Here is a 22964-nt window from a genome sequence, read left to right as displayed (position 1 = left end):
GAGGAGCCCAGAGTAGCCCATCTGACCCCCAATTCAGCTCCCACACCAGGCGATTGTTGCCTCTGCAGCACAGAATCAGCCCTTCCCCAACTCGTGGCTCATAGCTACTTCTCTGCGGCCACCCGGGCATCCTAAACTCTTGCCACCAGTTGCTGTCCCTCTCTTCCCAACAAGGATGATCTGGGGCAACGCAGGAATCGGTGCAAAAGGGTAACAACACATCCTGCCCAGCATCTTTCCAACTGGCAACTGGGTGCAATTGGTGGTGGGGGAGGAGCAATTCCAACTCCCCAATAATGGCAGTCCCTACTTTGCAGTCCCAGCTGGAATGGGCATCATGCCAACCCCCAAGGAGAGGAGTTGGTTGGCTTCCCGGAGGCCCCAAAGCCCGGCTGCCAGCTGGTTGCAGAATGTGAGCCATTCACTCTTAAGCACATAATGATTTATGGTGGAAGGAAGATGGAAGGCTGAAATGTTCCCGTACTAAAGTGCAGACTATCAGCAAGAACATTTGAGGAACATGTTGCCTTATCAAATTTGCAGATGGCAGAAATTGGACAAAACCCTAATAACGTCAGAAATAAATTTCGGAGCAATGTTGCAGAGATGGGCTAAAAACAAGGGAAGAAATCATTGCAAGGCTTTTCAGGTAAGAGATGAGGATACCTGTTTTAGTCAAATCACACGTGAAAAAGTAGAACAATAGACTGTGAACATACATACAACAACACCTTCTCCACCCCCACCCACTAAAGCAAAAGCAGAGCCAAGGCAGTGATGGGCTGCACTGTTTCCAAACCATCATTGTTTCACTGTGGCTTAGTTGGACCTAATTGCAAGGCCTATCAATTCTGAGCATGACTCACAGGAAAAGCCTGCTAGCTATGAGCAGGCTCAGGAAGGGCCAGAAGGAGGATTGGGCCCTGGGGAGATGCTAAGTAAGAGAGGGGAAGTCTCAGTGACTGGGAAGGGTGTTTTGTTAGGAAAACAACAGGTAGCTATCACACCGGAGGAGTACGAGGGCTTGGAGGGCTTAGAGCCGAGGTGGCGCAGTGGTTAGAGTGCAGTACTGCAGGCCACTTCAGCTGACTGTTATCTGCAGTTCAGCGGTTCAAATCTCACCGGCTCAGGATTGACTCAGCCTTCCATCCTTCCAAGGTGGGTAAAATGAGCACCCAGACTGTTGGGGGCGATATGCTGACTCTGTAAACCGCTTAGAGAGGGCTGAAAGCCCTATGAAGCAGTATATAAGTCTAACTGCTATTGCTATTGGTGGTCCGTAAGATGAACTCTTCCTCCTGCTTCACACCCCAATTATCCTTTGTCGGATCAATGGAGCCTGATTTTTACCACTGCTACACCAATGATGAAACTCACATACTTTGGCCACTTAATGAGAAGATGGACTCCCTGGAGAAGAGTCTCTGGGAACGATGGAGGGCAAGAGAAGGGGGCGACAGAGAAGGAGGTGGCTGGATGGAGTCACCGAAGCAGTCGGCGTGAGCTTCAATGGACTCCAGAGGATAGTAGAGGATGGGAAGGCCTGGAGGAACATTGTCCATGGGGGTCACAATGGGTCGGACATGATTTTGTGACTTAACACCACCACCACCAGAGTTCATTGCCCAAGGGCAGGGTTTTGAAAATAGGCCCAGCCAAAAATATAGCCCTGCAGTTCATCTCTCCCAGAACTCTTGACATGGGAACCAGTATTACCAATGGCCTCACTGGCACCCTCTCAGTCCTGCTCGACTCCTCGCCTAGAGGTAACCTGGACCCTCCTGTTCTTCCCTCTCTGGCCTCGCCCGCCCTTCGGCGCCTTGCCCTGTAAGTGCCCCAACTGTGGGAGAGGTCAAGATTGTCCCCAGCTGAGAGCCTTAGAACAGGGGTGTCCAAACATGGGAACTTTAAGACTTGTGGACTTCAACTCCCAGAATTCCCCAGCCAGCATAGCTTGGGAACTTTAAGACTTGTGAACTTCAACTCCCAGAATTCCCCAGCCAGCATAGTTTGGGAACTTTAAGACTTGTGGACTTCAACTCCCAGAATTCCCCAGCCAGCGTAACTTGGGAACTTTAAGATTTGTGGACTTCAACTCCCAAAATTCCCCAGCCCAGGGGAATTCTGGGAGTTGAAGTCCACAAGTCTTAAAGTTCCCAAGCTTGGCCCCCCCACCCCCCACCCCCCACCCCGCCTAGAAGATTCTCAATCTCCTTCTCGAGGAAAAGTGCCGCTCCCGCTCTGGGCAGCAGAGGGCGCGCGCCTCCTCCCCGCCGGCCCGCAAGAAGTAAACTTCCGAAAAAGCGCTGGAAGCGGCCGGTCCTGGCAGAACGCTAGTCTTCGGGGACCGCCACAGGCCGCCCCCTCCCTAAGCCGCTGGAAAACAGGTCTTCGCTACATCGGGGGCTCCTCGTTCCCCCTCTTTGGCTGGGGGGAAGGGCCTCTTCCTCCGCCCTCAAGGCCAGCAGGAAGGCGAAGCCTCCTGGCTACGTGGCTTCCAGGACCGCCCGGCAGACGTAGTTCCCCCTTTCTCCGGCAGGGCGGGGACTTCCAGCTGGCGGCCCCTCCCCTCCAGCAGGTGCCAGTAAAGAGGGCGGGGCGGGGCGAGCCGGGCCGGACAAACGGCGGAGCTGCGGGCTCCGGAGAGGCAACCGCGGCGACTGAAGGAGCGCAGCCATGCGGAGCAGGAGCAACTCCGGGGTGCGGCTCGACGGCTACGCCCGCTTGGTGCAGCAGACCGTCCTCGGGCACCAGGTGAGCCCTCGGGGGCAGCGAGCGGGCCACCCTCGCCGGGGACCCTCCGGGCGGGCAGCCTCCTCCCCCACCTCCACCCAGTCTCAGCCGTCGGGGGGTCCGGGCGCCGCGCAGCCTCCGGTTCCCAGCCCCCAAAGCGCTGCCCGAAGTTGCCCTCCGCTCCTCGGACTGGGAGGCTTTGGGCACAGAGGGGGCTCCGGGGTCTGGGACACCCCCCTCGCTGTACCATGGAGCGGCTCCGGAGCTGCCCTTTACTCCGTCCGCCCCCCCACTCCCAAGGCGTCTTGCAAAGGGACCCCATGGACGCCGCTTGCTCTAACGCCCCGCCGCTTGCTTAAGACGCGCCCGGGGCTCCCGGAAGGTGAAGGGAATGATGAAAGCACCTGCCTCTACAGACTTTACCGTCCCCCCCCCCTTCCTCGTGGGCTTCCCGGACAGGCGGGGAGGGGGCACACCGCACGCACTTTCTCATCAGTTGCCCCCCCCTCCTCTCAGAGCAGCCCTTGCGGTAGAGTCTCCCGGGAAGGGCGTTTCTTCTAACTTTCCTTGTGCCACAGGTGGCGGATGTTACATGCCAGGGGATTATGGCTCCACAGAAATCTGTTAGAGGGTCTGGGGGAAGGTTATCCACTGGTGGGGAGGGGAGCTCCTTTCCCAAGGGAGAAAGAGGGGCCAGAGACCCTTCTCCCCTCATGAATGGGCAGGACTGAAGCAATGCCAGGCTCCCCTGCTCCCCAAACTGCAAGGGAAGGGAGGCTGGCAGAGCAAGCCCAGAAGGGATGCCATGGGGCAGGAGGCAGCCAGGAGAGCTGTACCTTCAGGCGCTGGGACAGCCGGTGGCAGAGCCCACTGGGCGGAGGTTAGGAAGCAGGGGTGAAATTCAGCAGCTTCGGGAGAACCGGTAGTGTAAAATTTGAGTAGTTCTGAGAACCGGCAAATGCCACCTCTGGCTGGCCCCAGAGTGGGGTGGGAATGGGAATTTTGCAGTATCCTTTCCCTGCCCTGCCCACCAAGCCATGCGCACAGAACCGGTAGTAATTTTTTTTTTTTAATTTCACCATTGGAAAGAAGCCATCAAGGATCCTGGCTGAGTGTTTTCAGCAACCCCCGCTGGTCAGTGGGCCGGCGACGCCAGCCTTGCAAGGGTTTGAGAAGTCCGATGAAGGAGTCATTTGCATGCTGGGCCCGTTGGCAGAACGCGTGGGAAGGGTGAAAGCATTTGAGAGGGTGGTGGGGTTACTTTGAGCCAGCTCTAGCGGGCCCAGAAGCTGCGCCCCCTCCCCATTTGCTGGTGGCTCTCGAGATGCTGGCCCCGAGCAGCTTCTGGGGTGGTCTTGAGCAAATTTGCTCGGTCAGCAGCCTCTGAAGGAGAGTCGCGGGGGGGCCCTTGGTCTACAGCAGTGTTTCTCAACCTTGGCCACTTGAAGATGTCCGGACTTCAACTCCCAGAATTCCCCAGCCAGCGAATGCTGGCTGGGGAATTCTGGGAGTTGAAGTCCAGACATCTTCAAGTTGCTAAGGTTGAGAAACACTGGTCTACAGGATCAAAATCGAGGGCACCTTCCGGGCATCGCTGATCTGCCTTGCTCCCCAAGTGTGCTATGGGTCAAAAGGACCCAGGCATCCCTAGCAGTAATTGCCACCACGGGTGCCCATCTCTGGTCCTCCTTTTTAAGCCGCCTGCCCTTCTCCCCCTTCTGCTTTTGGCCCCAGAATCCCGTTACAGGGTTGCTTCCGGCCAGCTGTGACCATCCAGACGCCTGGGTCCGAGATAATGTTTACAGCATCTTGGCCGTGTGGGGGCTGGGATTGGCCTACCGGAAGAATGCGGACCGCGATGAGGACAAGGCCAAATCCTACGAATTGGAGCAGGTATTGCCAGCAGTGGAGAGGGGTGTGTGTGTGTGTGTGTGTGGCTGGCCGCCCGCCCATTGCAAAGCCCTCATCCTCTCTCACCGGCCAGCCTAGAACAGCTGCGGACCAACCCCTCCTGCGGATAGGGTGGAAAGAGCCGGGCGGGAGAGGGGGGAGGCTGGTGGGATTTTGCTTTCTCAGCGCCCTTGACACGTTTCGCCCCCCCCTGGGGGCTGAGTAGGCGAGGTGCGTCTCACACAGTCCCCCATTAGAGCAGCTTTCAACTGGTGAGGTTTGGGGGACAGAGGCTCTCTTTCCTGGGGGCAAAAGCTGCAGCCCTGCCCTGCCCTTCCCCCAGGAGGAGCCGTGCAGGAGGGGAAGGGTCTCTCCTGCAGAAGAGCCGACGGGCCTTGCCTGAGCTGCTAGAAAGGGGGGATCCTGGGACAAGCAGGCCTCTCTCCTGGCCCCACGGGTGTCCTGAAGTGACACCAGTAACCTTATCCCCTGCCTGTAAAGGTCAGGCTGGTAACACGGGATCTGGGGGCCAGGGCTGTCCTCTGAGGCCGGTCCTCACCTGGGCCTGGCCTTAGGGGCGGCTGCTCTCCCTCTTCCTCACCCACCCTGGAGGCCAAGCGCCTGGGGTGTCTCTGACCAGCTGGCTGGAATCAAGCCCAGGGAACCCGAGTGCCAGTCCAAGTATCCTTCAGCTCTTTCAGGGGAGGGGGGTTCTATTTATGATGGCAGACAAGTGGCAGGGGGGAGGGTGATCATTTGCCCTGTGCCTTATACAAGCACAGGAAATGGGGCTTCAGACATCCGGGCGGCAAGAGCCAGGCTGCATCGGAAAGGTCACCTCGCCTCTTTGGCCACTGTCCGACCCGCTGCTCTGCCCTTTCCTCCTCTTGCAGAGCGTCGTGAAGCTGATGAGGGGCCTCCTGCAGTGCATGATGCGGCAGGTAGGGGGCCTTGACGGGCAGGAGGGCTGGCAAGGGCTGTGCTACTCCTGGCCCCAGGGCAAAGGTGGGTCCCTGAGTTTCTGCCCGGCTCGTTCCTGGCCTTCTGCAGACCAACCAGTGGCTTGCCAGGCCGCTCGCTCAGGCCAAGTGCCAGGGTAGCCAACTCCTCTTGGCCACCTGTTCCTTGTCCAGGTGGACAAAGTGGAGGACTTCAAATACAGCCAGAGCCCCAAGGACTGCCTGCACGCCAAGTACAATACCAGCACCTGTGCCACCGTGGTGGGAGACGACCAGTGGGGCCACTTGCAGCTGGACGCCACTTCCATCTACCTGCTGATGCTGGCCCAGATGACGGCCTCTGGTAAGTCCTTCCGTGACCTCTTCTTCAGGGCAGGGACGGGCTCTGCATGAGGGCTGGGGGCAACCCCGGCTCTCCTCTGGCCTCGCGGCAGAGCACAGCAGGGAGAGAAGGGCCCCAGCTGCGCCTGGCATCTTCTCTCTTCCAGGCCTTCACATCATCCACAACCTGGATGAAGTCAGCTTCGTCCAAAATCTTGTCTTCTACATCGAGACCGCATACAAGACTGCGGTGAGCGGGGCGCGGCTTGCTGCTCTGGGAACCCGAGGGGGAGGAAGCCGTGGGGAGCGCTACTTCCAGAGGGCAGGTTTAGTGGGGGACGGCTTTCATCGGCAAGAACTTTGGGGCAACCGAAGTGAAAGGGCCTCGGCCAGTTGGGATCCAGCAGAAGAAGCAGGAGGAAAACTGCTCCCTGGTTGAAAAAGCATGGCTGCTTTCCCAGGGACGTTTGTTTCCTTGGGGAGTGGGGGTGGAATCCAAGCCGGGGGTGGTGGTGGTACAATTTGGCAGCCTGGCTAGGCACCCACATTGGGCAGACCAGTGGGGCCTCCACAGAGCTGTTTTCCTTTGGTGCCTGGCTGGGCAGCTGAATGCTCCGGACCTCCCTGCCGAGAGCGATAAGCCTTCTGTGTCTTCGGGCATTATCCACACGGCCGTGTTGTTTCGACAGGACTTTGGGATATGGGAACGTGGCGACAAGACAAACCAAGGAATTACGGAGCTGAATGCCAGCTCGGTGGGCATGGCAAAGGTGAGGGGGCTGCTGGAGGGGCTCAATCCCACTGTGGAGCAGCAGGCAGGGTGCCCCATAGGCTTTTCGTGGTCCAGTAGGTGTAGGACGCACTCTCTGAAATCTCGCTCTCCCCAAAGCTATTCCCAATGTTAGGGAGCTGCAGGTGTCCCAGGGCAGAAGCATTTGGCCCCCCTGAGTCCTGCTGCTTCTGCTGGGGGTGGGGGCAGGGGGGGGGCGAGATTCCTTTAGCAGCTCATCTGCCGTCCCCTTCCTAAACCTTCTGCTGTGCCAGAGGCCTCAGGGTCAGGATTCAGGAGGGACTGTGCCCAGCTTGCTAGCTGTAGATTGTCTCCAATGCTTCTCAGGCAGCTCTGGAGGCCTTGGATGAATTTGACCTCTTTGGCACCGAGGGGAGCCCACAGTCAGTGATCCACGTCTTGCCGGATGAGGTGCAGTATTGCCAGGTGAGGGGCAGGCTGGACCCCCCCCTCCCCAGAGGCCTTGGATTGAGCGGGAGAGGGCACAGGCAGCTGAGATTGGCAGAGGTTCCCACTTCAGGGCGGGCCCTTGGATCTGCCTGCCAGGCCCCCCGTCAACACCTGGTACCTGTCCTGTGCCGCCGCCCAGACTATCTGGACGCTGTCAGTTGCGTGAAGGGCTGCAACCTGCCGGCCTGCCTCGCCCAACGTCTTCTGGTTCTGTCTCGGCAGTCGATCCTGCACTCCATGCTGCCGAGGGCCTCCACCTCCAAGGAGATTGACGCCAGCCTCCTCTCGGTCATTTCTTACCCGGCGTTTGCTGTGGAGGACAGGGATGTGGTGGAGAAGACCAAGGAGGAGATCATTGCCAAGCTGCAGGCAAGCTCTTCTGCCCTTGGCTGCCGGGCTGCGGCGATGGGGGTGGCCTGGCTGCCAATCAAGCTGCTGTCCGTGGGCTCTCCAAGAGCCTGACGCAGGTCCCCTCTGGTTCTCAGGGCCGTTACGGTTGTTGCCGGTTCCTTCGCGACGGCTACAGAACTCCCAAGGAGGTAAGCTCCAACGTGCCGGTCCCAGGCCCCAAGTTGCCCTGCCTTGAGCCGCCTGTCCCTGGGCAGTCCGCTGCAGCACGCTGCTTGGCATGGGTCGGGCCCCACACGCAGCCAGGTGAGCCTTTGCATTTTTGGAAGCTGCCTGTGACAGAAGCGAAGCCGTTGCGCGCCAGGACTGAGCAGGGTGGGCGGAAGAAGCCGACCTGTGCTTTGTTGAGCAGTTGGCGACATTTTGTTGCTAGGAGAAATGTGGTCTGTTGTGTTTGTGAAAAAGCAACAAGACGGGTGAATATTTGGAAAGTGGGTCGTGCCCTGGGCAGCTTCTGGTGCGGAGGCTCCTTTGCCAACCTCCTTTGTGCGGTTCTGCCCAGTGGCCTTTGAGGAAGGAAGCGGGATGCTTCCAGGCTCCCCCAGTGATGCCTCCCTCCCCCCAATGCCATCCTTTGCAGGACCCCAGCCGCCTCTACTACGAGCCTGCGGAGTTGAAGCTCTTTGAGAACATCGAATGCGAGTGGCCACTCTTCTGGACCTACCTGATCATCGACGGCCTATTCAGCGGCAACGTGGAGCAGGTGAGCCGGGTAGAGTGCTGCGCTGGAGCATCCAGGGGGGAAGGGGGCTGTCTTGGAGAGGGGGACCCGCATCCACCTGGGCCTTCGTGAACGCCGGGCTCTTCCCACGTCTCTCTTCAGGTCCAGGAGTACCGCGAAGCTCTCGAAGGGGTCCTGATCAAGGGGAAGGATGGGCTGCGGCTGGTCCCGGAGCTCTACTGCGTTCCCCTGGAGAAGGTCAGCAAAAGAGGAGGCTCCCCTCTGCCCCCCGAGAAGAGATGCCTGCCTGCCTCTGGCGAATCCTACAGAGGCCAGACTGTCAAGCATCCCAAGGGCCCGGGCAGGACTAGTGCTTAGTATCGTGAGGGTGAACCTATGGCATGCATGCCGCAAGTGGCACACGGAGCATTGCCCTGTTAGCTCCAGTATGCATGGACGTGCTGGCCAGCTGATTTTTGCCTTCATTTTCGGCCATTTTTCACCCTCCGGAGGCTTCAGGGAAGTCTCCTGAAGACGAAAAACGGCCCTACAGGCAACCCGCAAGTCCATTCCCGAACTTCCGCTTTGCCTGTTGGACTGTTTTTTTTCGCCTTCAGGAGGCTTCCTGAAAGCCTCTGGAGCCTGAGGAGGGTGAAAAACGGGTCCACAGTGTGCCAAAAGCAGGGGGAAGGCAAGAGTCACGCGTGCATGTGCACGGGCGGGGGGGTGGGGTGTTTGTCGCACGCAAAGAATTATGGGTGTGGGCACACCCGCGCACAACCCTCCTACGCTCCCCCCGCTTTTGGCACGCGATGGCAAAAAGGTTAGCCCTCACTGGCTTAGTACAATGGGCCCCAAGAGGCCCCAGGGACCGGTTCCGTGGAGGGAGGTTTTTCCCGCGGACCGGAGGGCGCGTGATTTCACATGCTGCCGGCATCCCGCAGATGGGGCTTGGCTTGTTCGCGCGGCCCGGTTTCTGGCATGTTGCAGCCCCGTATTGGTCCACAGACCCCGAATTGGGGAGCCCTGGTTTAGTGGATCGGTTTGCATCTTCCGATCCCAGGTTTTTTTTTTTCCTGGACGCAAATGAACAGACAAACTGTCTTCACGTGTTTGGAGCCGTCCCTTCATTGAAAGCATCTCAACTGTTTTGGGGGTCCCGTTCATGGCTTTTTCCCTGTGCATGTCATGGTTCGGTGGGTTCCGGATTTCCGTTGCAACCAGTATGCTGTGCACGGGTCCGGGTGTCTTGGTTGGGCCTGCGTGCTGCGTGCGTTTGTGCACTAAATTTCCCCTCCGACACCCAGCTGCTTGTCGGAGGTCGCGCAGGGGCCGCATTCTGTGCGCGGGTGCGCAATTGGCCTGTTGCTTCAAAAACTGGTATGGAACTCGGGCGGGAGGGTGGGCCAAACCAGTCACCGTACCAGTACGGTGACCGCTGTTACCGGCTACTACCGATACACTCGTACTGGGCCGTACCACCCGGAACCTACCACTGCTCTGGCTCTTATTTTTCCCAAGGATGTAGATTGGGCCAGCCAAGCATCCCTCATCTGCAGCTCCCGGCCTTTTTCTGCTCTCTCCAATCTCCCGTCTGTCTTGGTCTGTCCTGGTAGGTTGAGGAGGAATGCCGCCATCCCCACACCGTGGACCGCCTACCCGTAGGCAAGCTGCCACTGATGTGGGCCCAGTCCCTCTACATCCTGGGCTGCCTCATGGCAGAGGTGAGCTCCAGCCTCGGCCTTGCCTGGGAGTCGCCTAAAGCTCTCTGTGGGGGGCAGGGGCATCTCCACACCCCTCCCCAGCCTGCTTGTAGCTTCCCTGGATGCCAGCTGGCGGAAGATCAGCCGTGGGGGGCTTGTTAGGTCTCTGGGCTTCCTAAGATCAACGGCAGGTATCAGAGACCTTTGCCTGCCTCCCGGCGAGTCTTTCTCCATGCAACAGTAATTCATTAGTGCGATGAAACCTCCACCCTCGTGAGCAGTATACCTGTCTCCCCCAATGGCAGAAGCAGACTTTTCCCTCTGGTTTTTGGGGGAGACCTTCCCAAAGAGAGCCGGCAGGGCCCTGGGGTGGGGGAGTGCCGTAACCCATGCCTCTCCTTGCAGGGATTCCTGGCTCCAGGAGAAATTGACCCTCTGAACCGCAGGTTCTCGACCATTCCCAAGCCAGTGGTGGTGGTGCAGGGTGAGAGGGAGCGGTGGGGACGCCCCGGGTGGGTCTGCAGAGGAGTTTCCCACCCAGTAGAGGCGGAGGTGGAAGGCTGGCACCCTGGAGGGGCCCTGGGGGTGGTGGTGGTTCTGGAGAATGCTTGTGTTGGCCAGCTCCCTTTGCCCAGCCTGGGGCAGCCAGCCAAGTGCTAACTGCCCCTCCGAGCCCTGTAGGTCTGCCCTGACCCCGCCCTCCTTTCTCCTGGCTAGTCTGCCTCCTGGCAGAGACCGAGGCCATCCAGGCCATCCTACGCGAGGAGGGCATTCTGGTGGAGACAGTGGCCGAAGTCCACCCCATGCGAATTCAGCCAGCCAGGATCCTCAGCTACATCTACGCCCGCCTGGGTAAGCCCAAAGGACGCTTGGAGAGACCCCTCCCCTCTCTCCAGAGTTTTGCTGCTGGTGGTTGGGGGTAGTGGGAGGGGTTTTGGGACCCTCCATGCTTGACCACCAGCTGGCACCTTGCCCCAGTAGCCCCCTTCCTCTCTTCTGCCTCTTGGTCAGCCGCAGGTCAAGTGGCCCTTCAGGATGAAGGCGGTGGGGGGGGGGGCAGGGCTGCTTCTGCAGCTGAGCCAGCTGCTCCATCTCTTGGCAGGCCGTAACAAGCGCATGGGCCTCAGTGGGCGCCCCCTCCGGCACATGGGGGTTCTTGCCACCTCCAAGTTCTACGATATTCGGGACAACATCTTTGCTTTCACTCCTGAGGTGGGTGAGAGGAGAGGGCGGGGGGGGGGACGACAGCCAGGGGGGGGGGGAACTGGCGTCCAGTACATTGGAGAACCTTGTCGGTGTTTCGGGGGGGGGGGTCCTTGTAATTTCAGGTGGGGAGGGTCTCAAGGCTCAAGAACCTGGCAGTTCCACAGTGATAATAACATACACATATATACTAGATTGATAATATGAGATTTTATATAATTTGTAAGTGAGGACTATGGAGGGGATGCAGAAAAGTTTTGTAACCCAAGATAAACAATTTTATAAAGCCTGGGATTTATCAATGGTTAGATTAAAAAAAAAATTGGAAGTGAAATATGCTAGAGAATTTATAAAGATGTATTACTACTGGATGGATTTAGGACGATGTAATGAAATGCCATAATATAAATTTATTTAAAATTTAGAATATATCTCACATAAAATGAAGTAATAATAGTTATAGTCAAATAAATGTTTAACAATGAGAATAACTGCATACATATATATCAGATTGATAATACGAGATTCTATATAAATTGTAAGTGAAGACTATGGTGAGGATGTGCAAAGGTTTTGTAACCAAACAAATTTTTTAAAAAAAGAACTTGGCAATTCCTCCCCTTTTTCCTGGAGCACAGCCAGAGCACAGCCTGGCACACAGACCCCACTCCCCCAAGCCTCTCCCTTTAAGCCCCAACAGTCCTCCTACGCCTTACTGAACCCCCGTGATTGAGGGGAAGGGCCTTCTCCCCCCGCACTGCTCCCATTACCTCTGTTCCCCTCTCACTGCATCCGTTCTGCCCAGTGGGGGGTTTCAAAATTTTTTAGAACCTCTTCTGTAGGTGTGGCCTGCTTTGTGGGAGTGGTTTGCCAGCCATGTGACCGGGTGGGCGTGGCCAACTTGTAAAATGTGGTGAAACTCACTTAACAACGCTCTTGCTTAGCAATCAAAATGTTGGCTCAGGAACTCTGGCATTGAAGTGTGCAAGTCTTAAAACTGTCAAGTTACAAGACCCTTGCATCCCTAACCCTTTAGAAAAAACACCCAGGGGTGTTCAAACTTGACAGCTTTAAGACTTGTGGACCTCAACTCCCAGAATTCCTCCTCCAGTCATGTTGGCTCAGAAACTCTGGCATTTGGAGCACGCAGTTCTTAAAGCTGTCAAATTACAAGACCCTTGCACCCCTAACCCTTTAGAAAAAAAAAACCAGGGGTGTTCAAACTTGACAGCTTTAAGACTTGTGGACTTCAACTCCCAGAATTCCTCCTCTCGCTCTTCATCTTGATGATGTGTGGCCGGGCGGGCGGAGGGAGCAGGAACCGGTTCTAAAGGGCACTGTAGATTTGTGGAACCTCTTCTATAGAAGAGGTTAGAACTGGCAGGAACCCACCCCTGGTCCTGCCTTGTCCCTGCAGTTTATCGACCAGCAGCAATTCTACCTGGCTCTGGACAACCAGATGATCGTGGAGATGCTGCGGACGGATCTTTCCTACCTGTGCAGCCGCTGGGGCATGACGGGACGGCCCACCATCACCTTCCCCATCTCGCAGACCATGCTCGGTGAGTTGCTTGTAGGGTGGGCTTTCGAAGAAGGGGGCGGGGGTGGCAAGGCTGGCTGGTGCCCAGTTTGCCTGGCCTCCCTCTGAAGAGGCGCCAACCCCCGGCTGTTTTTTTCTCCTTTGAGAAGACGAAACGGGGGCCCATCTCCACCCAGCCATCTTGGCTACGCTGAGGAAGTTGCAGGACGGGTATTTTGGAGGGGCAAGGTAAGCTCGGGTGCCTTTTCCTGCCTGGGGTGGCTCTGCCCCTCCATACTCCGGGTGGTACAGAAGTGCCCGTGGGGAGTTTTTTTTATTTATTTATTTATTTAATCAATTTCATATATACATTCACAATTATATGATCTCATAATTGTTATTAATAATATGTATTTATAACAATTTTTCCCTACAGTTGGCAATATACTTGAAGATTGCTTTCTTACCATCCCATAGATCCATCTTATCTTACAACGGTCCTACTTCTTCTTCCCTCCCTCCCTCCCTCCTTCCTTCCGTCCCTCCTTCCCCTTCCCTCCTTCTCTCCTTCCCTCCTTCCTTCCCTCCTTCCTTCCCTCCCTCCTTTCTTTTCTCCTTCTCTCCTTCCTTTCCTCCTTCCTTCCCCCTTTCCTTCTGTCCTACATTCCCTCCTTCCTTCCCTCCTTTCTTCTCTCCTTCTCTCCTTCCGTGGGGAGTTTTGTGAGAATGAGCCCGAGGACGCTCCTTCGGGGTGCGGGGAGGGGACGTTTGAATTGAATTTGAATTTATTGACATTTGTATGCCGCCCACTCCCTTGGGACTCTGGGCGGCTTACAGGCAAGACAAAAACATATATAAAAAATTTAAAATAAGAATACAATGGTTAAAATTTCACACCATGCATACTGTTAAGAGTGGGGCTGGATACTAATCAACAGCCCCAGGCCTGCCGGAACAGCCAGGTCTTAGCAGCTTTACGGAAGGCCGGAAGAGTGGTAAGGGTCCGGATCTCTACGGGAAGATCGTTCCATGGGCCGGAGCAGCTACAGAGAAGGCCCTCCCCCGGGGAGCCGCCAACCGACATTGCCCGGCCGACGGCACCCGGAGGAGGCCCAATCTGTGTGATCTTATTGGTCGTTGGGAGGTAAATGGCAGGAGGCGGTCTCTCTCAGGTAGCCTCAGGTTGCGCCCTCTGGCGCTTTCCCACCCGTCCTTCACCCCTCTTCTTTGGTCCCTGTAGGGTCCAGACTGGTAGGTTGTCTGACTTTCTCACCACTTCGTGCCGCACCCACCTCAGCTTCATGGATGCCGGTCTGGAGGGTAAGGTTTATGCCGATGACTATGGGCTCAGCCTTGAGAGCTTCCAGGATTTAGACCCTGAGGACTGGAGGCATGGCTTTCAGTTGGCAGAAGATGGTAAGGAGACGGGACCGCCCTGCTTCCTGCACCCGGGTGTGCGGTGGTCAGGAATGCCGGACCTCTTAATCTAGACAGTAACACCACAGCCTCCTAGCTGGAGCGTAACTCTACGGTTGTCAGCCCCGGTAATTAACATCCAACCCGGCCTGCTAATGTCCCTTCTGGGTAGGGGCCCTGTCTCCTGGCCTGTATGGGGAGGCCAGAAGGCTCTGAGAAGGGGAGGGGGGTTTCACAACAAATCTTAAGATGCCCCCCCCCGAAATACACACCCCGAGGAACCCCAGCAATGCTGAACCCTGAGAAGAGAGCACTGGAGTGGTGGGGGGCTTCCTCTGCTCAGCTGGGGGAGCCAAAGGCAATGGAGGCCGCGGTCCTTGTAAAACCGGGACCTCCCTGGGCTGGGATAGAAGAGGCCACAACCAGCTAATCCAGAGGTGTCCAAACTTGGGAACTTTAAGACTTGTGGACTTCAACTCCCAGAATTCTTAGTTCCCAAGCTATGCTGGCTGGGGAATTCTGGGAGTTGATGTCCACAAGTCTTAAAGTTATTGAGCTATGCTGGCTGGGGAATTCTGGGAGTTGAAGTCCACAAGTCTTTCCCAAGCTATGCTGGCTGGGGAATTCTGGGAGTTGAAGTCCACAAGTCTTAAAGTTATTGAGCTATGCTGGCTAAGGAATTCTGGGAGTTAAAGTCCACAAGTCTTAAAGTTATTGAGCTATGCTGGCTGGGGAATTCTGGGACTTGAAGTCCACAAGTCTTAAAAGTTCCCATTTGGACACCCCCGAGATAAGGTAGCATGTTGCCGCTAGGCAGGTCTAGGATGAAAAACTTGCTGGTCATCCCGGAAAGTTTTTTTTTCCCACCTGACCAACCGCACCTCCAAACAGCTTTCCCTATGAAGCCATCAAAGGGCCTCTGCCAGGACTTTGCTGCCCCTAAGCCAGGTGGGAAAGCAGGCACTGGGCACGCTCACCACCTGCCGTCCATCTCCCCTCTGGAGCTTCCCCCGACATTGACAGATCCCTCCGCTGGCTTCTCCTGCTGCCACAGACACCTTCCTCCCCCTCCGCTTTCCCTCTGGATTCTTCTGACTCATCACCACCATCATAACAATGTCTGTAACCAGCCTGCGGTCACCCCCTCCGTACCACCTCTGAATACTGGCATGGATGCTGCATTGCTGCATGTCTGCAAGGGGGCGGGGGGAAATGCTTCAACTTCTTGGCTGCCGCATGTGGGAGGTGGTGGGGTGGGTGTTAGTGTCGAGTAGGGCCCAGCGCGGGCGGTGAATCACCCGGGCAGCCTCGGAGAAACGCATGAGCATTGCTCTGGCACTCTCAGCCTACGGGTTGCGGGAGAGAGACGGACTTCTTTGGGGGGGGGGCTCTGGCAACACGGAGGGGTGTGGCAAGATGTTTTTCCTTGTGGAAAATGGCTTTGCGATTGTTTGCTGGCCTGAGGTCCCTATTGTGGGTCTTGTGCCATCTTTGAGGGGGTGTTCCTCCCCTGCTTTGTCAAGGATTTGTCAGGCTGATGCCACCTTGCAGGCCTCACAATAGGGGCTCATCTGCTTGTTGGCCTTTCTTGGGCTGTCCCGGAGCTGCTTTGGCCAAGGGCCTCTGGGCAGGCCGTTCTGCTCCTCTGGACCTCTCTGAGGCTTTCCTCTCCTTGCAGCTGACTTCTGCGATGACGTTGCCCAGTACCTCGACCAACTTCTCCATCGCTCTGCCCCCCACGCCAGCCTCCCACCCCCAGCGCAAAAGGGGGGGCTGAACCGCTTCCGTGCCGCCGTCCACAACACTCAGGACCTCCTCTCCCTGATGTCGAAGGCGAAGGAGCTGCAAGTGGAGAGTGAGCATTCACCTCTGATAATAGCCATGCATAGCACGCACTGGGGGAGGGTCCCTCGCCCCAAAGGCCCTCCTCCTGAGCCCTGCTGGCCAATCCCTCTGCCCAGCAAAGAGCCACGCCCTGAAGGGGAGGGCATTGCTTCTGTCTCTCTTGCAGATGTCAGCCTGTACATCCCTTCCAAACTTTTGCCGGATGATAAGCCCTCTGCTCACTTGCTGGGTTCTGCCCCACACCAGGAGGCCCAGGTGAGGCTCCCGAAGGTTGTTCCCTCTCTTCTCCTTGGGCTTCTTTCTTTCTTTTTTGTATTACCCCTATCCCCTTTAGTTTGTTAGCCGCCCTGAGTCCCCTCGGGAATAGGGCGGCATACAAGTCTAATAAACTAACTAACTAACTAACTAACTAACTAACTAACTCTTTCTTTCTTCCCTTCCTTCCTTCCTTCCTTCCCTCCCTTTCTTTGTGCGCATAAGTTAAACACGCTGCAGTTAGTAACATGTATAATTAGATAAAACACATCTTTCTTATACACCTCCGGTATTATGCCTAGGAGAAAAATTTCTGGTTTGAACAAAATTTGATCTCCCACCATTTCTTCCAACTATAGCAATAGCAATAGCAGTTAGACTTATATACCGCTTCATAGGGCTTTCAGCCCTCTCTAAGCGGTTTACAGTCAGCATATTGCGCCCACAGTCTGGGTCCTCATTTCACCCACCTCGGAAGGATGGAAGGCTGAGTCAACCTTGAGCCGGTGAGATTAGAACCGCTGAACTGCAGATAGTCAGCTGAAGTGGCCTGCAGTACTCCACCCTAACCACTGCGCCACCTCGGCTCCCTATGACTGGATCATTTTCCAGTATATCTTTTTTGCCTCACTGCATGTCCAACCACATATGATAAAAGGTGCCTGGTGTCGTTTTGCACTTCCAAAAATTTGGGGCCAAATTTTTAAACATTTTGGGAGAGCCGTGCTGGGGGGAGATGCCATCTGTAGAACATCTTATAGAGATTTTCTTCATACGCCGTGGCCATTGTTAGTTTCTGATTAAGTATCCAAAGTTTTTCCCATTTAGCGAATTCCACATTATAACCAAAATTTTTCGTCCTTGGGCTGCTTTCGTGGCCCAGAGTAGCAGGAGCCCCCCCCTCCACCTGCTGCTTGCTAGCAAGTCGGGGGAAGACCGGGGGGGCGTTTGTACCTTCCCCTACTCCCAGGCGCATCAAGGGCCCCAGCCACATCTCTCAGTCCTGGTTTCCTGGTTTGGGGGCAGCTTTTCTTGTAAACTCCAGGGATGAGCTGGCTGACCCAAGAGGCATCTTTTCCCAAGCCCCCCCCTGTTGTCTTTCCTCCACCAGCTGCCCGTCGTCCCTGGCAAGAGGAGCCTCCCCAAGGGTGCAAACGGGAAGGTGGACTGCCGAACCTTGGTGAACCAGCTCCGTGAATGCCAGACGCTGCAGGAGCAGGCCAGCTGCCTCCATCTCCTCCACACCCTCAAGTAGGAGCAAGGCGCAGCCCTCTCCCTTCTTTTCACCCTGCAGCCCCAGGGAGGGAGACTCACCCTGGGAAAACTCTGCCCCTGTGGGGTCTCCCCCAGAAGGGATCGGCCTGGGGCGCCTGTAATGATTTGCGGAGAAGGGAGGGTTAAGCCAGCCAGTTCCGTTGTGCTGCTCTCCATGCTCTGGCCAGCTGGGTGCCCGCTGCTGCCCTGGATGCCCCCTTTCCCTGACCAGCTCCAGTTCTGCTTTCAGGGGTCCCGACTGGGACACGGAGATCCATGGCACCAGTGGGGCCACCGTCAAGGGCCTCCTGGCAGAGCTCTACGGCAAAGCTGGGGCGACTCGCCAATGGGCCCTGATCCGCTACATCTCTGGCATCCTGAAGAAGAAGGTGGAGGCCCTGGACGAGGTACTGGACCTTAGCCTGGGGTGACTGGGCCCCTTCCGCCCCCCCTTCTCCCTTCTTCTGCCCACTGGAGCAACTCCTCTCTCTAGGCCTGCACAGACCTCCTGTCCCACCAGAAGCACCTGACCGTGGGGCTGCCCCCAGAGCCTCGAGAGAAGACCATCTCTGCGTGAGTCCCCGGCCTGATTGTCGGCTCTGGCTAAATTGTTACCGTCTTTATTGCTTAAGCAGACAGAGAAAGGAAGGAAGGAAGTATATCATTATAGCGGTTGTTACAATTCTATACTTATGTAATGCAACGGTTGAAGTCGGAGGCAGTTGGCGGTGGGCTTCTCCCTCCCAGAGTCTTGTGTAGGTCAGCCTCCCCCCCATGCTAAGCTTTCCCAAAGTGGCTCTGGCAGCCTCCTGACCCCAAAGGGACCCCCAGGCCCTGCTCGTGTTCAAGGTGTCAAGGCTCCAAATAGCATCCAAAAGGGAAATCAGAATGAAAGGCAAAGGATTCCTCAAAGTTCCAATTTATTAAGAGAGTTTCCCAGGTTGGCACATCTGGGAAAACCCGAATCTGAAAGCTTCCCGATTTTCCCCACCCAGTTGAAAGCTCAAGATCTTGTCCCCCACACCCACAAGTCCATCCCATGGTCCAATCTCCCACTACCATGCTGGCAGTTCTACCCGTCCAGTTCCGGTCAAGTGCAGAGACAAAGGATGACCTTGGTTTTCTAGAACAAATTTTGTTATGGCTACATAGCATCCAACTCTGTACAATCCTCCCCTCCCATTTTCCCGTAATAGAAAAGGCGTAGCAGAATAATAGAAAGTGTGGCAGGCCAAAGATCCAAAAGGAATATAGCTGGCACAAGGTCTCCTTCCAAGCCATTCAGGAGAGGACAGGAAGGAGAGGCGGGCCGGGTGTTTCGCTCCACTGCCCATGGGAGCGGTCCCTGCTCGGGCTGCGGGAGTCTTGCTTTTGGCAGCCTGGAGGTTGGCCTTGGATCCTCTGTGGGCTCCTCACAATCCCCGCTCCTGCTGCCTCCACAGCCCCCTGCCCTACGAGGAGCTGACCCAGCTGATGGACGAGGCCTGCGAGAAGAACATGAACCTCTTCATCCTGACACAGGTAAGCAACGGCCGGAGTTTCTGCGGGGAGCCCCCCCTACCCCGCCGTGGCCGGGTCTGCTTAGGACTGCCCCTCCCTCTCTCTGCAGGAGATCATGGTCTACCTCGCCATGTACATCCGGACGCAGCCGGCCCTCTTTGCGGAGATGTTCCGCCTGCGCATTGGGCTGATCATTCAAGTGATGGCGATGGAGCTGGCCCAGTCGCTCTGCTGCTCAAGTGAGTAGGACCGCTGGGCCGATTGGAGGCTTCCTTTTGTGCCTGAAACCACTCGTGGCCTCGGAGGAAGCGTGTGGGTTCAAGTCAGGGGCTTTTCAGGGGGGGGGGGGGAGACAGGTGGTTGATGAGCTCTTCCTTTCCTCTTCCTTCGGCTTCAGGCGAAGAAGCCTCCGAAAGTCTCATGAGCCTCAGCCCTTCCCATATGAAGAACCTCCTCCACCACATCCTCAGTGGCAAAGAATTCGGTGTGGAGAGAAGCGGTGAGCTGCTTGCCTCAGGCGGGGCCTGGGGAGGGGGTCCTCTGTGCACGGCAAGAGAGCCAGCCCAACCAGCTCGGGAATCCTGGGGGCTTGTAGCCCAGCTACCTGAGCTCACCTGCTTGAAGGAGTTCCAGGAACCCCGGCTGGAATTCTGAGTCTTTGATGTTCCGGCAGTGCGGTCTACGGATTCCACCCTGACCCCATCCGTTTCCATCCGGGAGTTCGGGGCTGTGGGAGCAACGAAGTCGGAACGCACTGGCATCGTCAAGCTCAAGAGTGAGATCAAACAGGTGGGCTGCTCCTGCCTGGCCTTCCTTGCCCTGGCAGGAGGGTGGGGGGAGATTTTCAGAGGCAGGAGGGTAAGCGTGTGCCCCACCGGGACTGGCAAAGGGGGATTTCTGGAGAAGTTGCAGATTTCTCAGTGCTTGGCTTTAGATGGAAGAACCAGCCGTGGCTCTCATGCCATGTTCTCCTAGTGTTCTGGCTGTGGCTGCCACTGCTCTCGTCAAGGGGCTGCCACGGGTCTTTCTTTCCGGGCTGGGGCCCTGCATTCTTTGGAAGCCGGAGGGGGTCGTGCCCAGGCGAGTCCTCTCCCCCTGAGTTGCTCGGCCACCGGCCGCTTCTGCGGGCACAGTCAACCCTCCGGCTTTTTCCTCCACAGTTGTCCGGATCCTCCCTGACTCCAGGCAGAAGATATCCCGCTGAGGCCCCCATGGATTCCTCCACCAAGGATGGTCGCCAAGGGCAGTGGCTGCGGCGGCGGCGGCTGGACGGGGCCCTCAACAGAGTCCCGGTGGGATTCTATCAGAAGGTCTGGAGGATCCTGCAGAAGGTGAATGGAGTGGCATCTCCCCTCCCCATCTTGGCTGTCCAGCCGTTGGGCCACCTGAGTGGAAGCTGCAAAGGAAGGAGGCCGTGGATAAAAGGAGCTCTAGGACGGTGCAGGCAGGCTGGGCAGCTCATGTGGGCAGCTCCAGGCTCGCTCTCAGCTGCCCCGGAGGATGAGCAGGAGCTGGCATAATTGGGGCTGCAGGCTGGGCCTCCTGGCTCCCCTGAGAAGCTGTGGGAGCTGTGAGAACAGCAGCCTGGTCCTCCGGAGTGTGACTGCTGCCTTTCTCCTCTTCCCCTGCAGTGCCACGGGCTCTCCGTCGAAGGCTTTGTTCTCCCTTCTTCCACAACCAGAGAGGTAATGGCTGTACTGTCCCTTTATCCTTAAAAGGGGGTGGATTTCCTGCTCCCCAAACATTGTGCCTGCAGGGGCTCCCTCCACTGCTCCTCCTAGCCCAATCCCAGAGAAGCCCTTCTGGCTTCTGAGGAAGACTCCTTTCCTTCTTCTTGCCTTTGATCGGCTGCCTCGTGGCGATCGGGAGCCCTCCGTCCCTCCTTACAAAGAGCCCCATTGGAGGGGCAGCTCGGCTCAAAAGAAGACTCCCTTTGGCCCTAGATGACTCCCGGAGAAATCAAGTTTGCAGTCCACGTGGAGTCCGTGCTGAACCGAGTCCCTCAGCCTGAGTACCGGCAGCTCTTCGTAGAAGCCATCCTGGTCCTGACGCTGTTGACGGATGTGGAGGGTCCCAGCCTGGGGGGCCTGGTAGCGGTGGACAGGATCGTGCATGTCGCCAACGATTTGTTCTACCAGGAGCAGGTTGGAGTCTCTTGTTGCTGGGCCTTCCCAGGCTGCGCGGCCGGGCTGTTGAGGGAGGAAAGGCTCTGGAGCTGGGCTGCTCACAATCCAGCAGGGAAAGCTGACCCCCCCCCGCTTGGGCAGCTGGACAGAGTCCTTGGGCCCGTGACGCCGAACTTGTGGCATGTGTGCTACAGGTGGCACGTGAGGCGTTGCCCTGTCAGCTGATTTTGGCCCTTCATTTTCGGCTGTTTTTCACCCTCAGGAGGCTTCCCTGAAGTCTCCGGAGGGCAAAAAACGGCCCAATACACAAGCCGGAAATCCATTCCCGAACTTCGGGTTTGTGTGTTGGACCGTTTCTTGCCCTCCCCCCCCTCCCAGGCTCCTAGAAAACGTCTGGAGCCTGGGGAGGTTGAAAAACAGACCTACTGTGCCCACTGGAAGTCGGAAAACGAACCGTTTCCCCCTTCCAGGGGGGCGGGGTAGGCCGTTTTCGCCCTCCCCAGGTTCCAAGAAAGCCGTGTGCGCACGTGTAGGGCAGTGGGGTTTGTGTGTGTGTGATGTGTGCATGCACAGGGGGCCCGGCGCATTAAATTATGGAGGTGGGCACGCTCACACGTGCGATGGTGCTTGTGTGCATGCTTTTGGCACCCCAGGGGAAAAAGGGTTGCCATCACTGCCCTCCCCTGCGGCGGGAGCAGACGGGGACATAAACACAGCCAGAGAGAGTGGGGGGGGGTGTTTGTGTGTCTCTGGCAGACACACGCTGCTTTTTGTCCCCTGCCCGGAGTGGGGTGGGGGTGGGGTGTCCTTGCTTAGCCCCCCGACTCTGGCCAATAACCTTCTCTTACGTTGCAACCAGAAAATCCTGGGAGCCGACGACCAGATGCTGGAGAAGGACTCGGCCACTGGCATTTGCAGGCTGCTCTACGACAGCGCTCCCAGCGGCCGCTTTGGCAGCATGACGTACCTCTCCCGCGCCGTGGTCACCTGCGTGCACGAGTTCCTCCCAAGCAGCGGCTGCGCCACCCAATGAAGACTTTCCAGATCCCTCAGTAGCCCCGAGAGCCCACATTGGGGGCGCAATTCTCTCTGGGCTCCGCGCCCTGGAAGCCAGCAGCACAGCCAGCCCGCTTTCAAGAACTGCAGCAAGCAAGATGTGGACTGGGAGGGGTCCTGGCCCAGATCTTTTCCCATCTGAAGGGGTCCCCCTCCCCTTCCCCCTTCGCTTTGCACCTGGAGCAGGAGCCCTACACTTTTCTTAGGAGGGGTCTTCTCCCTTGGAGGGGGCTCCTCTTAGCTCCCTTGAAGAAAGGGACAGATTCTTGTCAATCACGGCTGCTTTGCTCTTTCCTGGAGAGCATCTCCATTGCAGACGGAATGATGCCTTCTCTACAGCAGTGGTTTCCAAACTTGGCAACTTTTAAGACTTGTGGACTTCAACTCTCAGAATTCTCCAGCCAGCTCTGCTGGCTGGAGAATTCTGGGAGTTGAAGTCCACAAGTCTTAAAAGTTGCCAAGTTTGGAAACCACTGCTCTACAGGGAGGCCACTCAGTGCTTGGGGGAGGGTCTTTGCCACATATGACCGCTTTGGGAGGGGGCTTGGGCCATCCTGTGCCCATTGGTCTCCCCAGGGGCTTTTCAGCCCCACCAGAGAGGCGGCCTTGGCTGTGTGTGCCAGTGACCCCCTTGGCTTTGCTCCACTCCTTCTGCCCATGATGAACCCCTTTGAGGGGCGAAAGGAGGGAAGGAGGGAGGGAGCGGGCGAGTTGCATGTCCGGCGCCTTGCTGGGCTTTCAATAAAAGCGCTGAGCTGGAGTGACAGCCGGTCTGGGAGTCTCATCCTTGCGCGGCGGGCTCGGCAGGCCGAACGGGAGCTTCAGGCTCGGCTGCCGGTCGAAGACCCTGCGAGGGGGTGTGTGTGAAAGGGGGC

At 57.0% G+C, this 22964-nt stretch overlaps 1 protein-coding gene across 2 annotated transcripts; it reads left to right on the top strand.

The window, feature by feature from the left end:
• The first annotated feature begins 2580 nt into the window (after window positions 1-2580).
• Window positions 2581-22484, top strand: PHKA1 (phosphorylase kinase regulatory subunit alpha 1). Of its 2 annotated transcripts, none has more exons than XM_032228037.1 (31): window positions 2581-2754; window positions 4468-4626; window positions 5517-5564; window positions 5757-5925; window positions 6071-6153; window positions 6593-6673; window positions 7021-7119; window positions 7366-7512; window positions 7629-7682; window positions 8132-8254; window positions 8375-8470; window positions 9829-9936; window positions 10321-10399; window positions 10633-10767; window positions 11018-11127; window positions 12536-12680; window positions 12808-12886; window positions 13878-13957; window positions 15732-15908; window positions 16065-16153; window positions 17265-17404; window positions 17658-17814; window positions 17901-17980; window positions 18850-18928; window positions 19017-19146; window positions 19305-19406; window positions 19581-19696; window positions 20068-20238; window positions 20539-20592; window positions 20851-21051; window positions 21893-22484. In XM_032228037.1, exons 1-31 carry the CDS (start codon window positions 2677-2679, stop codon window positions 22064-22066), a joined length of 3543 nt encoding a protein of 1180 aa, XP_032083928.1. In that variant the 5' UTR covers window positions 2581-2676; the 3' UTR covers window positions 22067-22484. The 2 variants fall into 2 exon arrangements, with proteins under 2 accessions (XP_032083928.1, XP_032083926.1); XM_032228035.1 differs by having other exon boundaries at window positions 13878-14053.
• The last annotated feature ends 480 nt before the right edge of the window (window positions 22485-22964 follow it).

Source organism: Thamnophis elegans, chromosome 12 (assembly GCF_009769535.1).
Source record: "Thamnophis elegans isolate rThaEle1 chromosome 12, rThaEle1.pri, whole genome shotgun sequence".
Lineage (NCBI taxonomy): Eukaryota > Metazoa > Chordata > Lepidosauria > Squamata > Colubridae > Thamnophis > Thamnophis elegans.
Note: the sequence above shows the minus strand (reverse complement) of the source record. Positions and strands in the feature narration are given on the sequence as shown.

What these genes read in the sequence shown, in the direction of transcription:
- PHKA1 (XM_032228035.1), top strand. Translation starts at nt 2,677, where the DNA reads ATGCGGAGCAGGAGCAACTCCGGGGTGCGGCTCGACGGCTACGCCCGC. An exon ending in TGGGCTGCCTCATGGCAGAG is followed by an intron (nt 9,937 to 10,320) that starts GTGAGCTCCAGC and finishes CTCTCCTTGCAG; the next exon opens with GGATTCCTGGCTCCAGGAGA. An exon ending in CTACATCTACGCCCGCCTGG is followed by an intron (nt 10,768 to 11,017) that starts GTAAGCCCAAAG and finishes ATCTCTTGGCAG; the next exon opens with GCCGTAACAAGCGCATGGGC.